This window comes from Lithobates pipiens, unplaced genomic scaffold (assembly GCF_037356315.1).
Source record: "Lithobates pipiens isolate NorthernLeopardFrog02 unplaced genomic scaffold, aLitPip1_a1.2 Scaffold_18, whole genome shotgun sequence".
Classification (NCBI taxonomy): Eukaryota; Metazoa; Chordata; class Amphibia; order Anura; family Ranidae; genus Lithobates; species Lithobates pipiens.
In genome coordinates this window covers 265,850,579-265,866,492 of record NW_027507758.1, presented here as the reverse complement: position 1 = coordinate 265,866,492, position 15,914 = coordinate 265,850,579, and the positions used below count along the sequence as shown (strand labels likewise).

The following is a 15,914-nucleotide window of genomic DNA, read 5'->3' as shown; positions in this document are numbered from 1 at the left end:
GGTGCCCAACAGCAGAGCCACAAATGAAACTAACCAATTAAGACAGAGCACAAATAAATCATCTATTCTTTCAATTAAGGATTAGCTTCCATTTACTACAGTCTTTTTTTTTCACAGTTAAGATTAGACAGTAATTAATGTAGCAAGCACATAATTTTCCGCATGGAGTGACAAACAAAAGAGGTTTAACCATTGTTGATTTTGAGGCATTGTCTTATGAGAAGTGGAACTGTAAATAATACACCAGCTGCACAAGAGCCACTGGCTTTGGGAGGGGATAACCAATTGCTTGGGTATACATACGTCAAAAAAATAAAATAAAAATTAAAACTTTTTTTTTAATCCTTACCACAGGGGTAGCTCAAAACTTGAATGTCATCTATGGCAATGTATCCGCCCCTTCCACCAGAAGCTTCGGCTTCAAAGATGACCTGTCAAAACACAAGGAAATACAGTCATTAATAATATTTCAGAAAACCAATAGTTATATGAATAAGACATCCAGTATAAAAATAAAAAAATTACTAAAATTGTTATACCATACAACTTTCAATTGCTTTTTCTCATTAACATGCGGACCTAATACTTTTTTTCCCCCATTACAATTTCTTTGTCTCCTCCCAGAATTTGCATACTAATGTTTTGGCAGAAGAGTAGCTAAACAGATGGGTCTTCATAATGGCAAATGAGTGTTGCCTGCTACAAATGTTATCCTGTCCACCATCATTTGCAAATCAACTGATCAGGGATTTTGCTGTTGCAGGCTACACTTATGAACCTTGGTTCCATATGTAGCAATCGATCTAATGAAACTATTAGTAATTTCCCACCATGTAGTGGAGCAATGAAGAATTCATCATAGAATAGCCCTCAAAATGGACGATTGTGTCAAGAGAAATAGGTGTGCCATCACCTAAATGCAGGGGGGCCATGGCCCGCTACCGGGCTGTGACTCGTTTGCAGTCGGGCCACGAAAAAACTATAATGTCTGACGAGCAGCAGTGGGTGAGCAGAGAGATGGCATCTCTGACCGGAGGACCGTGTCACCACTGTTCCGCACTCACAGCGGGGCCACTGCACTGTTGAGATGAGGCGGGCAAGCAGAGAGATGAGATCATACTAACACATACACACAAACTCAAATACAGTATCTTACAAAAGTGAGTAGCTTGTATAACCAACAGCTAGTGTAAATTTGCTGCCCCCTCAAAATAACTTAACACAGCCATTAAGGTCTAAACCGCGTGCAACAAAACAGAGTACACCCTTAAGTGCAAATGTCCAAATTGGGCCCAAAGTGTAAATATTGTGTGTGGCCGCCATTATTTTCCAGCACTGCCTTAATCATGGACTATTCCGGAAAGGAAAAACGGTTAGATTTCCCAAACCCAGATATCGTCTTTTAGTCACAACTATCCCACAGCAGGTCACAAAAACCTGTCTAGTTACTGTCTGTGTTGACCCAGCAGCACTACCTCTGCAACCAACTTCCATAACATAACCTTTTATGTAAAAGGAGGAATAAATTACAATACTAAAGAGTGTCTCGAGTGACAGCACCAAGTCTACTGGGACTGCTGTCCTCACATCTGGAGATGGTGGGGTTCAGTAGCAGTCTCTGGGATTTTTGATGTCTACACAAGGGAGGATTTTACTGGTAAAAAAAATATGCCTAAAATACATTAAATACATATAATAATGTGGGAATATTGGTGTAATATCGTTGAACTGAATGGTCTAGTGACAGGTTCACTAAGCAATGTGTTGCAACTGTAGAAATCTATAACTGGAGTTATCTACAGCATATGCATTTCTCGTTCCTGTTTAGCTGCAAAAAACAAACAAAAAAAAATACTTTGCCCATAGAAATGCATCCCCCAAATACCCACTATACGTTCTGTACTATAAAGGTTCTAAGAACATGTAGTAGCAGTAGCTCGTATTTAACAGTGTAAGATCACAGCTATATACATTTTAAGGTCAGATATAAACAAAGACTAGCAAATTATGATAGCAAATTGTTATGCTGTAGTCAGCTCTGGACACTGAACGAGCCCCGAAGGAAGTTTCAGAAGTACATCTGCTGAAAGACCAGTCTGATGACGACTGGATTTATAAACATGCAGAACATGGTATGCATAACTCATCAGAAAAAAAGAATGAACCTAAACAAGCTCTCCTTATAACACAAAGATACGCAATACAATGGAAAAAAATCTCTCCATGCAAGAGAAGCAAAATGCAATTGCATGGAATATCTACCTACACGAAGGATGAAACAATATTGTTCACAAAACAGAGTATGAGATGTAGACGTCGGAAACTTGGTTTCTTGGATTTGACAGGCAGAATATAATATATATATATATATATATATATATATATATATATATATATATATATATATATATATATATAAATAATAAAAAAAAAAAAGGAAAGAAACCTCAAAGCAGACTTTATTAAACACACAATCAACTGTTTTGCTAAGGAACTTTTTCACGCCAGCAATTGTAATGGCTCATGCACTGCAACCAGCAAATCACACTTTTTTTTTTTTTTTGGGGGGGGGGTTATTTTATTAAGAATAAACACCTCATCAAGTTCTACGGACTGCAGCAAGATGGATTGCACTGCACTACACTGCTGAAAAAAAAAAAAAGTATCAAAGAATTACTAGAAATCATGAGAAAATTTGAAAATCTGTTTAAAATGATACACACTGAGTGCATAGCCCTACAGTAGAATTGTCCATGCAGCATTGATATATTAAAAAAAAAAAAAAAAAAAAAAAAAAAAAAAAAAAAAAAAGCATACCCTGCTTGCTTATCCCAATACAGAGCCAGACCTCCATCAATGCAAGTACATTCACTTTATTCTTGAAAAAACTGAAGGCAGACAATTTCTGCAGTCTTTGGTATGTGTAGGACTGTCACTCTAACGTATTATTATACAGGATTTATAAAGCGCCAACCGTTTGCGCGGCGCTTTAAAACATGAGGGTAGACAGTACAGTAACAATACAAATCAATACAGCAGGGATCAGAGGGCCCTGCTCAATAGAGCTTACAATCTAGAAGAATGTATTTCTATAAATAAAAAATGATATAAATAGGATTAAAGTGGTTGTAACCCCTCCCCTATACTCAGTGACGTGAATACCCTCAGATGATACACAGAGATTAAACTAATCTCCCTACATACATTTTACATGTATATCTGCTGCCTTTCCTTTTCTACACTCTTTAGAAAGTGCAGATTGTGTTACAAATCTTTCTTCCTCATTCAGTAGTGGGTGTGGCGTTTGGGCTTATACTGTGTGTCAGCTGATCAGAGGAAATGGACACCCCCCCCCCCCCCCCCAATCCACATAGGCAGAGAAAGAAAGGAACTTGCAGAGCTGCAATCTGAATAGGCAAGCTACAAATTTTCAGCTGCTGTTATCTCGTGTGTTGGAGAACTTGCCAGAAGTTATCATGCTGATAACATAGGAAAGGAGCAGCAGAAAAACACGGCACTGAGAGCTTTGGAGAGAGATAAGTAAAACACTACAGATATATACGCTTAGGTCAAATTTTGCGAATGGGGTTTACAACCATTTTAACAGATCAGGTTTGAGCCAGCAGATGGAGCTACACTTTCATGTGTTTCCATCTATTTCTTTACAACCGGTTAAAAAATGTTTGTTTATAGAACTGAATAAATTATTATTACCCTTCTGGTATTCCTATAAAGCAATTTTCTAGAGATAACTAAAGGTGACCATACATATGCACATTGTTCGCAGAGACTGCTTATTTCATATCAAAGGTAAGGCAAATATGAGTTGTCTTCGATTTCCTTGCCTGATCGTTATTTGTCCAGGATGTTATTCTGCCAGGCTGGAAGACGTGATCATTTGAGAGCTGCATTAGCAAATGCACTGTATTTGGTCCTGCTTGCAAACCAATAGCAATTTATAACAGTAACTTGTAATTTAGAAATTGAAAGCACTTTGGAAAATAACCCTTTGTTTCTCTTGTGCTATTTTCACCAAACAATCCGGTCATCATTTTCCTGCTTCTTTGCTTCCATGCACTTCTAACTGCTTCAAGCAGACATCCTACAAATTCTGTCACATATTTGTTCAGGAGGCACAGATGGACTGGGAAGACTGCTCAATGAACTGCTTCCAGCAAACTGAGCAATATGTAACCTTCGCTGCCATCAGACAGCTCGTAAAGATGCTTCCCTCTGAGAGCGCGGTTAGCTCATGAAACGTGAGAAGGAGAGGGTCACTCACCCACACATCAAGCTCATCAGCTCTCGAAAGACAAGAAATCAACCACTGCTCTGGAAAGAGAAAATGCACCTTATGTGCTGAATTACTACAGATACGCCTCGTTTAACGACTTACTTGTTTTACTACCACTTGGACTTACAACCAGTTCTCCCCACCCGAATGACGCGCTATACATCATTGTATTGTACAGTACAGTATGTTTGTGTTCTGTACTTATGCAAATTAAAACAACGTTCTTGAGCTGGAGTTGTGTTTAGACTTTTTTTCATAATGCAGTACAGTACTTAAAAATGCTTAAAATATGAATTACTTGTGGCATTCTCCTTGAACAACCAATTCATTTAACGACCTGATCTTTGGAATGGAACCTGATTGTTAAGTGAGGAGTACCTGTACTTCGAAAGCCACTTTCCACGTGATCAGCCATGTCCAATCACGGCTGATCACAGTGTAAACAGGAAGAGCCGTTGATTGGCTTTTCCTCACTCGCATCTGTCGGACGTGAGTAAAGGAGAGCCGATAGGCTGCTCCTCTGACAGGAGGGGTCTGTGCCGATTATCAACACAGTCCTACCCGATGATTCCCACACTGGACCACCAGGGATGCCACCAGGACCACCAGGGATGCTCACCACTAGCAGTCCCCATTCCTGCCACCTATCAGTGCCCATCCATGCCACCTCATTGGTGCCCTTCATTGCAGCTCCATCAGTGAAGGGGAAAACGTACTTATTTACAAAGTTTTGTAACAGAAACAAAAAAAAATGTTTACAAAATGTTCGGTCTTTGTTTAGCAGAAAATAAAAATCCCACAGGTGATCAAATACCACCAAAAGAAAGTTCTATTTGTGGAAACAAAATGATAAAAATTTTGTTTGGGTACAGTGTAGCATGACCGCTCAATTGTCATTCACAGTGTGACAGTGTATAAGTGCCCTGTATTGAAGTGGTTAAAATATTATATGTTTCAATTATCTATTTATCAATGACCAATTCATGCAAGAATGACTAACTATACTAAGTGACCTTTCACACAGGCGATCCGTTTGGGCAGGCCAGATCAGCAGCAGTTGGGTGTAAATGGACAGCGAAGGCCATTTACTCTGCCCATAGAGCAGAGGGTGTTCTGTCCATGTCCACTCTGCATAAACTTAGCGGACAACAAACTGCCATCTGCCTGGCTCTGCACCAGTCAGCAGGGGATAAGCAAACAGATCAGGATGCATCTGTGTGAAAGGGCTGTTAAATAAACTTTGCTTGCTCAACTACTATATATGATATTATCAAAAGCTAAATGTTTTAAGTTTTTAGACTTAAAGTGTTAAAAAACCCAGGACCCTGCATTCACTACATGTGGTCTCCCACAGCACACAGAATACGAAGATAGAATTATTTTGATTATTATAAACTGATAAATACCCTCTCTCATCAGCAGTATATAGCAGTCTTGTGATTTCTATCAGTTCCTGGTGAAGCTTGTAAGAGATTTCATACTGCACTGAGCTGTCCTATGAGGCTGCAGGGCTCTTGGCCCTCTGTCTGGACAGTGCCGATTGGCCCTGTGCTGACATTATGCACTCTCCCAAGATCAAGCGGCCTTTTTTACACAATGCAGAGGATTAACCCCTTAGGTTCCACAGTGAGTATAACAAGCAAGATTTAGTGTATATACAGACTGATTTTACTGTTGTGGGTTTAGTAACACTTTAAAGAGGATCTTCAGTCCCAACCTTTGCTTCGTTTTGCCCTCCCCCTTTCCTCTCCTACCCTTTATGCAGCACAGTCCTCAGTTTAGATATTTACTTGCTCAGCAGCTCAAGCATTGCGCTGCTGAGATCCACTGTTCATGTGCAGCAGCCCAGGCCTGTCAGCATCATGTTTCCTTCTGCTGTCATTGGGCCCCGATGCTGAAGCTGGCCCCTGATGACAAGCAGCAGGCCCACCCACCAGCCACTGTTAGTTCCTGCTTGTGTAGTCTCCTGGGATATGACCTGAATGTATAGGTATTTCTGGTCTGAAAGAATGGCAGCTGGGGGATGGGTCTGCATTAAAATAAATAAAACCCCTCTGGTTGGATTTGGCAGAAAAGCAAAATTACTAGTCTGAAAGACATTGGCATCTGTACTACTCAGTACTGGAGTGCAGCAGTATTCTTTGAATTGATGCATGCAGTGCACATTGCTGATCTGACCGCACTGGGCGCTGGAGGAAATTCATGAGCAGCACACATGTTGCCTCCTGGCAATATATTGGAAAAAGAGGCGGCGAAAAAAAAAAATGATCTTGCATCAGCAGTGTCACTGGAAGGAAAATATGTCCCTGCTTTGGTGGTGTAAGTGGGAAGGAAACAATATCCATGTACCGCTCATAAATGAACTGTACGGATCCCCTTCTGCAAGAAAAAATGTACTGTAAAACTCCTCCCTCCCCAGTTAGGAATGAATAGTACTGAAAATTTCACACTCTTCCGACCCACACATAAATTAAGTATACGCTCCTACCTGAGTTGACATTTGTAGCCCCCACATTTGCATACCCAGCAACAGCTAACTGTCATATGTAACTGCTTTTTGTTTCTTACATGATGTAGCACTAGGAATGAAGACACACTGCTTATTTGGAAATTAGTCATTAGGAGGAGCAGGAGGAGGAGAAAACAACACAGCTCACACCTCCCCCCTCCTCCACAGTGTTGGCTCTTTACTTTTTTTTTACAGAGCAGTGACACTGGTGTTACTACTACCGTCAGCCTATAGGTGGAGCTAGAGGGAACACTTGACTTTCCATGGATTGGGCAGGCAAGCCAACTGGCCACATAATCCATGATGACATTGACAATGACAATTTACCACAATTGTTTTTTGTTTTTTAGCACACCCCTTAAAGGTCCATAGCCCAGGTTGGAAATCACTGCTCTAGGTGCGCTAAAGACATTGTAAAGGTTTTAGCAAAATGTGTAATAGATTTAAACTTTTCTCTTATGCAGAAACAGCCAATTTTTGAATGGGAGGTTTGCCTTATAACCACCTGAGCAAATCACAGTGTTCTAATGAAAAAAGCTGCAGTCTGCACACCTTAGACGTAGGCACGCCTAAAGTAATGTTATTTTAATAAGGGGACAAACTGACGTAGAAGTTTCAGAAAATTAAAATGGTTGCAGAAGAAAAAAAAAAAAAAAAAAACTCAGAAAATATGGTTTTTATAATGGTATTTTCCAAATGGCATATATAGCATGTTTTGCATGGTATGTGTGTGGCCAGCCGAAGTTGTACTTCATAAAAAGACTTATAAGATGCCTTTGTGTGTGTGCCTGAAGATCTGTCACTGATTGCAGTATACTAGTAAATTTTCTAACAAACATTTAAACGAACATCAATGCAAACGTTCTCGGTACATTGGAAGATGTGGTTCAAAAAGACTTTAAACATTGTTTATTCTAAGCATTTGATTTTTTGTAAAGAAGTATAGTTTCTGAAATGAAACAACATACACTGTTGGAAATCCGTTCATTTGAAAAAAACATATCTTATTCCTTAAAATTTTCGCACCACTGCTGTTGAAAAACTAGGATTTGACCCTACTCATCATTAGAAGTTTAAACAAATGTTCTAAAAACAAAAACATTTTAAACAAATTAGCATCATGCATTGCTCTGATGAGTGGGTGGGCTGGCAGCCAGCGCCATAACCACCAATGAAGCTCTAGGACAGGGATATGCAATTAGCAGAGCTCCAGCTCTTGCAGAACTACAATTCCCATGAGGCATTGCAAGACTCAGAGACACAAGCATGACAGCCAGAGGCAGAGGCATGATGGGACTTGTAGTTTAGCAACAGCTGAAGGTCCGCTAATTGCATATCCCTGCTCTAGGACATACAGCATCACTCATTGCTATGGTCCTTTGCACGCTATGGCAATGCATGACACTAATTTCTTAGCAGGAGGCATGCAAAATTCAAGAATTTTGGCTGGATGTGCGGTTCTGTCCAGAAAGGCCTTCCACCTTCTGTCATGCTGCTGGATCCAGAGGGTAAGGGGGACTTGGTAAAGGTAGAATTCTGATGTGAGGGGGGGGGGGGGGAACTCCGATAAGCAGGGAAGATTGTAGGGTGGGGATTCTGATATGAGAGGATTCTGTGGTGGGACGACTGACGTGATGGGGGACTATGGCATGATGGGGGACCATGACATGATTGGGGACCTCAGAAAGGGGGACTATGACATGATGGGGACCACAGAGAGGGGGGCTAAGACATGATGGTCGGACCTCAGAAAGGTTTTTACATTTTAGACTGGGGTGCCCTAAAATTCTGCATATTTTTTTTAAGATTCCTTTCACACTGCTACAGTGCCATGGGTTGCAAACTTGTTGATATAGTTGCACACTGTGGACACACTGTGGACAAAGGCAAATCTAGATCTCTGGAGATGGACTTGTAACCTTGAGATTGTTGATATTTTTCCACAATTTTGGTTCTCAAGTCCTCAGACAGTTCTTTCTGTTGTCCATGTTTAGTGTGTCACATAGACACACAATGCAAAGACTAAGTGAACTTCTCTCCTTTTTATCTGCTTTCAGGAGGGATTTTTATATTGCCCACACCTGTTACTTGCAGCATCACATGCTTGAAACAATCTTATTTATCCATAATTTTGAAAGGATGCCAAGAATTTTGACCAGCCCATTTTTTGACTTGTGTTCCATTATGTCCAATTTGCTTTTTTTCCTCCCTTGTTTGTTTTGTTACAATACACACAAAGGGAAGAAACATGTGTATAGCAAAACATGTGTTACTGCAATATTTTTCTGTGAGAAATACTTGATTTTCTGGAAACATTTCTGAGGTGACAACAATTTCGGCCATGACTGTAAAACTTATTTGGTTCATATGGTGTCAAGCGTGTGTGGTGGCAACCAGGTGAGGAGTACAAAGAAAAAAGTGTGTCTTGCTTACAGTGAAGCATGGTGGTAGAAATGGCATGGTCTGGGACTGTATGACTACTTCCGGCACTGGAGAGCTACAGTTCATTGAGCAAACCATGAATGACAACATGTACTGTGACATACTGAAGCAGAGCATGATCCCCTCCTTTCATAGACTGGGCCGCAGGGCAGTATTCCAACATAACAAGCCCAAACACACCTCCAAGATTACCACTGCCTTGTTAAAGAAGCTGAGGATAAAGGTGATGGACTGGCCAAGCAGGTCTTCAGACTTAAACCCTATTGAGCATCTGTAGGGCATCCTCAAAACAGAAAGTTGGAGGAACGCAAGGTCTCTAATATCTACCAGCTCTGTGATGTTGTCATGGAGGAGTGGAAGAGGACTCCAGTGGCAACCTGTGAAGCTCTGGTGAACTCCATGCCCAAGAGGGTTAAGGCAGTGCTGGAAAATAATGATGGCCACACAATATTAACACTTTGGGCCCAATTTGAACATTTTCAATTAGGGGTGTACTCACTTTTGTTGCCAGCTGTTTCGACAGGAATAGCTGTGTGTTGCGTTATTTTGAGAGGACAGCCAATTTACGCTGTTATACAAGCTGTACACTCATTACCCAACATTGTAGGAAAGTGTCATTTCTGCAGTGTTGTCACATGAAATGATATAATAAAATATTTACAAAAATGTGAGGGGTGTACTCACTTTTGTAAGATACTGTATATAAACCAGAATTTTCTTGAGACCAACGTAGAGTTGAACATAAGCTACACTGTGGTTTTAGCGCATAGCTGTAGGATACAAACATCCTGTGCGTGCGTAGGATACATTTTTGTTAATATTAAAAACGTAAAGAATTCCCATTTTACTGTACGCTTTCCCCATGTGTAAACCCCTTTAAATCTTGACTCTATAATTGCATTAGATACCAGTATATCTAGATTCATCACATTAATTACCTTATTGCCATTTTCTTTCCTCTATAAGCTAATAATTTTGAAATCGCATTTAAATGAATTGCTACAGGCATATTTATAAACAAAACAGCCCAGGCTTGCTTCATGTAATCCCAAATGACCGTTGGACAATGATTTTACATCGACAGCGAAATCAAATTTGCAAACCTTAATTATTTCTTCAACACAAACCTAATGCTGCAAACCCTCAATTTACACATTGTAAAGCGCACCAAAGCATATTAACAGCTCTAAAATTACTACAACAAGCACAAAAAAACACCATGTACCTGAAAATACACTAAAGGATGGTGTAGATACTACTTATAACTATGTTCCTAACATTTTAGCCTCTGATTCAGTAACATGAGGTTTTGACTATGAGATGTCCATAATATGATTTGATTCAATTCAGTTGAAAAGCATCAGGCTCTTTATCTTGATGACTAAGTGCATCAGCCTCTCTGGGCAAATCCCATTATTTTAGACTAGGTAACCCATTAAATTGTGTTTGCCGGAGCCATAAAATGTTTTTGTTCATCATTTAGATATTTCCAGTAGCATCAGTTGAAATCCGGTTACCTTCCATGAACAGCTATTGTGTGTGGAGAAATCAGAATACTTCCCTGAAGCATTCTGGGCCTTACTAGAAGTAGCTGACCACCAATATCCAAGTTAGTTATGTTCGTTATGTTCTTGGCATTAATATTGAGGGGTTTTTATCACTCATGAATTTTCACTGAAATCAACAAACACATGAAGTGCATGTTAATACCATGTCAATGTGTTTTGAGGTTCACTTTTATTTGCACCAACATGCAATGCAAAGTGAACTGCAAGAGGAATTCAACTTTTAAAAAAATTAGAATATTATATATATATATATATATATATATATATATATATATATATATATATATATCACATACACACACACACACACACACACACACACACACACATACACATATATATATACATATATATCTTTTTAGGGTTCTCATTTTCTGTCTATAATTCTACACATTTCCTCTAGCCAACTAAATTATTCCAGTATGCCTCACTCATCTTTTCTGCTATAGGGAGCCCCAGTGCATCATAAAAAGATTGTAAATGATCACCTTGAAAACAGCCCATTCAGTTTGAAACAGAAATGAAAGGCAAAACGTGTATATATATATATATATATATATATATATATATATATATATATATATATATATATATATATATATATATATATATATACACACATATACATATACATACATATACACACATATACACACACACACTATATTGTCAAAAGTATTAAATGCCAGTTTCCCCCTTCCCCCTGTTCTCAGCTGCATAAGAGCTGGGGGAGGAGAAGCATCAGTACTTCTCAGTGAACGGCTGTTGGGGGGCTGGACAAGTCTGATCATTGGAGGAGAGCAGGCTTAGTTGTAAAACTAACGACAGTGTTTTCATCTGCTTAGTGTGGTCAGTCCTTAAAAAGGAAAGCAGAGAGACTGGCAGGAAAACCAGAGATATCACACAAAGGAAGCAATACAAAGAGAATAGGAAGACTTTTTCATACATGGTACAGCAGGTACATAATATGAAACATTGGATTTACATACACTTTAAGGGTCACACACAAAACATGTCAGCAGGTGGTCAAAGACTAAGGGCATACCTCTAGAGGAGGTCAAAGTATGCAGACAATTTTTTAGGGGATTGTGAGCATGTTACTAGACATGTTGGAGAGTGGGGGCATGCTTCAAGAAACAATCAGACAGAAGACACAAATTGCTATATTCTACTACTATTACAGTCTCTTTAACAAGCAATAATTCCATATTTGTTCCCCTTACAACGCACCCCAGCCCTAGTACTGGCAGCTTCAGACTTCATGTACCCGTAAGCCCGGTACACACAATGAGATTATCGGATGAATGAAAGTTTTTTTTTTTTTTTTTTTGCAAGCTAATCTCCATATCAAAAATTAAGGTTACTAAAATTATGAAAATTTTCAAACGAAAGAATACAAAATTCGAAAGTGATGTAATGTAACTATATGGATTGAACAAAAATCATATAATCTGGTATCATACCATAAAATTTTACGTGCTTTTCCCATGAGATAATTTCACACAACCTGTCCTGATCGGCTCTCGAAAACTGTGTACAGATCAGATTATCGTACAACTGCTTCAAAAGCGGTATTTTTTGTACAATTTTCGGATTGAGCGTACTAGGCTTTAGAGATAGGAAGAATATATACCCCTTGTTCCTGTACTAGATATGGCATGGCGAATAAAGGAATAATATTTTTTCAAGGCAGCGCAGTATTTAGACAACAGGCTGTCCTCAACACACCTGAAGGATGACAAGTTCCTCCTCTGTGTTATGTGGCCATTTCAGTGAAAATGATTGTGAGAAAGCGCTAGCATCACGCAGTCGCTGTCCTTTAGGAATAGGGTAAGTACAGACTGTATTGTGCAAACCACTAAGGCCTCTTTCACGCGGGACGGATCCGTGATGATCCACCCCGTGGACATCCGCTTGCTCAGCGGGGATATCTCAGGTCGATCCCAGCAGGAAGATGACAGGTTGGTCTCTACACACTATGCAGGGATGGACCTATCAGCGCCGATCTCCCCTATGGGAGATTGGATGGCAACGGACCATAGAGTCCGTCGTCACCCGATCCGATGACGGATGGAAAAGTAGGGTTTTCCTCCGTCACACTTTTTCGGACCGGAGCGGGTCAGATGTTAGCGGACATGTCACCGCTGACATCCGACGCTCCATAGAGGTCTATGGAGCATCCAATCAGGTTCGCCTAAAAAAACTGACAGGTGGACCTAAAAGATCATCCGTGTAAAAGAGGCCTAAATAAGAGAAAAAAAAAAAAAGATGGTTTCACATTTCATGATGATCAAAGAGCCTTCGGACTCTTCTATACACCTTTTCTGCAAACCGTTTTCTTACTGAATTTAGACACAAATGTTTAGAGGTAAAGAAGAGGATAAAAAAAAAAAAAAGCAAAAAGTAATTCTAATTACAACATTTTTATAATTGATGGTACCCCCTCTAATTCTGCTGCCATAAATTTCCGGCCCACTAGTGCCATTATAGTACAGCCCTGTTGAGAGGAACAGTATAAAATCTTTTGTTTATTATTCATAAACGTGTATTTGTGAATGAATCACATGTACATGTTAGCTTTATTCTACAATGCAATTAAGTGCAGGCTTGTGCTACTGACAACAGAAATTACATTGCATTACCCAACCTTTGTTTCCAGAGGGCTCAACGTTTGACTTTGGCTTCAAATCAAACAGAGCTGCGAGACTTATCCTATCCGTGTTTCTGTGAAGTCCTGCAGAGTTTGTAAAGCTGTACAAAGCTTTGTGCAGTGAGAATGAGAAGACCTTCTCTGACACTGCATTAGCATGGTACTTTTACAAGAAAAAAAAAAGGGGGCACACTTTACAAAAAGGGACATCATTCTATAAAGCAGCAAGAGATTCTAGTTTATTTTTGTGCTTCAAACAAGAACACGCTGTAGGAGGCTCTCTTAACAAGGGTATATTTAGTTAATGTGCTTTTTCTGATCACTGGGCATTAAAAAGTGCACACAGGCTACATAGATGCCCTTGTCCAGTACTTGAGATTCTGGCAGCATCAGACAATCTGATTTTATCAAGCTTCTTTACTTAATAGGTCTGTTCAAGAGGAACTACATTGCCTTGCAAAAGTATTAACCCCCTTGGCATTTTTTGTGTTTTGTTGCCTCACAACCTGGATTTAACATGGATTGTTTGAGGATTTGCATCATATAATTTACAGAACATGCCCACAACTTTGAAGATTTTTTTTTTTTTATGGTGAAGCAAACAACAAATAGGACAAAATAAAAGAAAAAGTCAATGTGCATAACTATTCACCCCCCTAAAATCAATACTTTGTAGAGCCATCTTTTGCGGCTATCACAGCTCCAAGTCGCTTTGGATAAGTCTCTATGAGCTTGCCACATCTTACCACTGGGATTTTTGCCCATTCCTCCTTGCAAAACTGCTCCAGCTCATTCAAGTTGGATGGTTTGCACTTGTGAACAGTAATCTTTAAGTCTGACCACAGATTTTCTATTGGCTTTAGGTCTGGGCTTTGACTAGGCCATTCCAATACATTTACATGTTTCCCCTTAAACCACTCAACTGTTGTATTAGCAGTGTGTTTGGGATTATTGTCCTGCTGGAAGGTGAACCTCCGTCCTCAAATCACACGCAGAGTGGTATAGGTTTTGCTCAAGAATATCCCTATATTTAGCACCATCCATCTTTTCCTCAAATCTGACCAGTTTCTCAGTCCCAACTGCTGAAAAACATCCCCACAGCATGATGCTGTCACCACCATGTTACACTGTGGGGATGTTGTTGTTTGGGTGATGTGATGTGTTGGGTTTGCGCTAGACATAGCGTTTTCTTTGATGGCCAAAAAGTTAAATTTTAGTCTCATCAGACCAGAGCACCTTCCTCCATACATTTTGGGAGTCTCCCACATGGCTTTTCACAAAAACTTAGAACGTGCTGAAAGTAATGCCTTCCTTCTGGCCAATCTGCAATAAAGTCCGTCTCTATGGGGCGTGGCCTGGTCTGACTGGAAGATGGACGCTTAATTCCTGCGCTCCCGCTACCTCACGAAAAAGCTATCTGATTACCGGAGGTAAACGCCACTCTCCACTCCTTATCTGATGGGGACTGCCTCGAGAAACTCTTCGACCTCTCGTTCCCGTTCTCCCCGAGGGAACTCGCGCTCCTCCACTAACACTATTCCGGACTTGTTCCGAGCGAACAGGGGAAACATGGCGACGCCTCACCTAGGCCCCAGGCAAGAGCAGAGGTCTCCTCATCGCAACGCGCCTAGTTCTCCCTTCTCTACATCGGGAGGAGACCCCGATACCTCTCAGCAAACCGGAATGTCCTCACAACCACAGCTTAACATAAATGACCTGAGAACCATCGCTGCAGACATCAAGGACACCCTTTCGGCAGCCATCTCGGAACTCCGCCTGGATATTCACTCCCTGACTGACAGGGTGCTGGTGGTGGAAGATGCTATCTCTAAACAAGCCACCCAAATTAAGAAAACAACACACCATGTGGACTCACATACTTTACAACTTCGATCGGTTCATATTCGCATGGAGGACCTCGACAACAGGGGAAGACGCCATAATTTAAGGGTGCGAGGTCTCCCGGAAACATTTGAAGGAGAACACACGGTAACTGCTGTAACCAACATCTTTAATAACTTACTGAGCAGACCGCCACATACTCCCATTGTTATGGATCGAATCCACCGTGCATTGAAACCTAAGGGTAGAACCACAGACCCTCCGAGGGATATTATCTGTTGTTTACAAGATTTCAAACTGAAAGAAGATATCCTCAAAAAGGCTAGAGACACACCGCAAATTACTCATGATGGCGCCTCTATCCAAATATATCAGGATCTTTCCAGCATTACGCTGCAACACCGGAGAGACCTGAGACCTCTACTGGATGTGCTTCGAGCTAATAACATCCTCTACAAATGGAAATTCCCATTTTGCCTTTCAGCCTCCGCACATGGCCGCTCTGCAAACCTGAGAGTCCCCGAAGACTTACCTCACTTCTGCAACAGCCTAAACATCCCTTTGGTTGATGTCCCGAATTGGTTTGCAGATTTCAGACGTTCTGCAGTG

The 15,914-nt window shown here is 40.4% G+C and overlaps 1 protein-coding gene across 22 annotated transcripts in view; it reads right to left on the bottom strand.

Moving 5' to 3' along the window:
- Positions 1-15,914, bottom strand: part of PTPRK (protein tyrosine phosphatase receptor type K) — a 596,872-nt gene that overhangs the window by 369,209 nt on the left and 211,749 nt on the right. For all 22 annotated transcript variants that reach the window (XM_077486902.1, XM_077486901.1, XM_077486909.1 and 19 more), the window contains exon 4: positions 350-431. In XM_077486902.1, the coding sequence (XP_077343028.1) occupies positions 350-431 (82 nt within the window). The remainder of the gene's footprint in view (positions 1-349; positions 432-15,914) is intronic.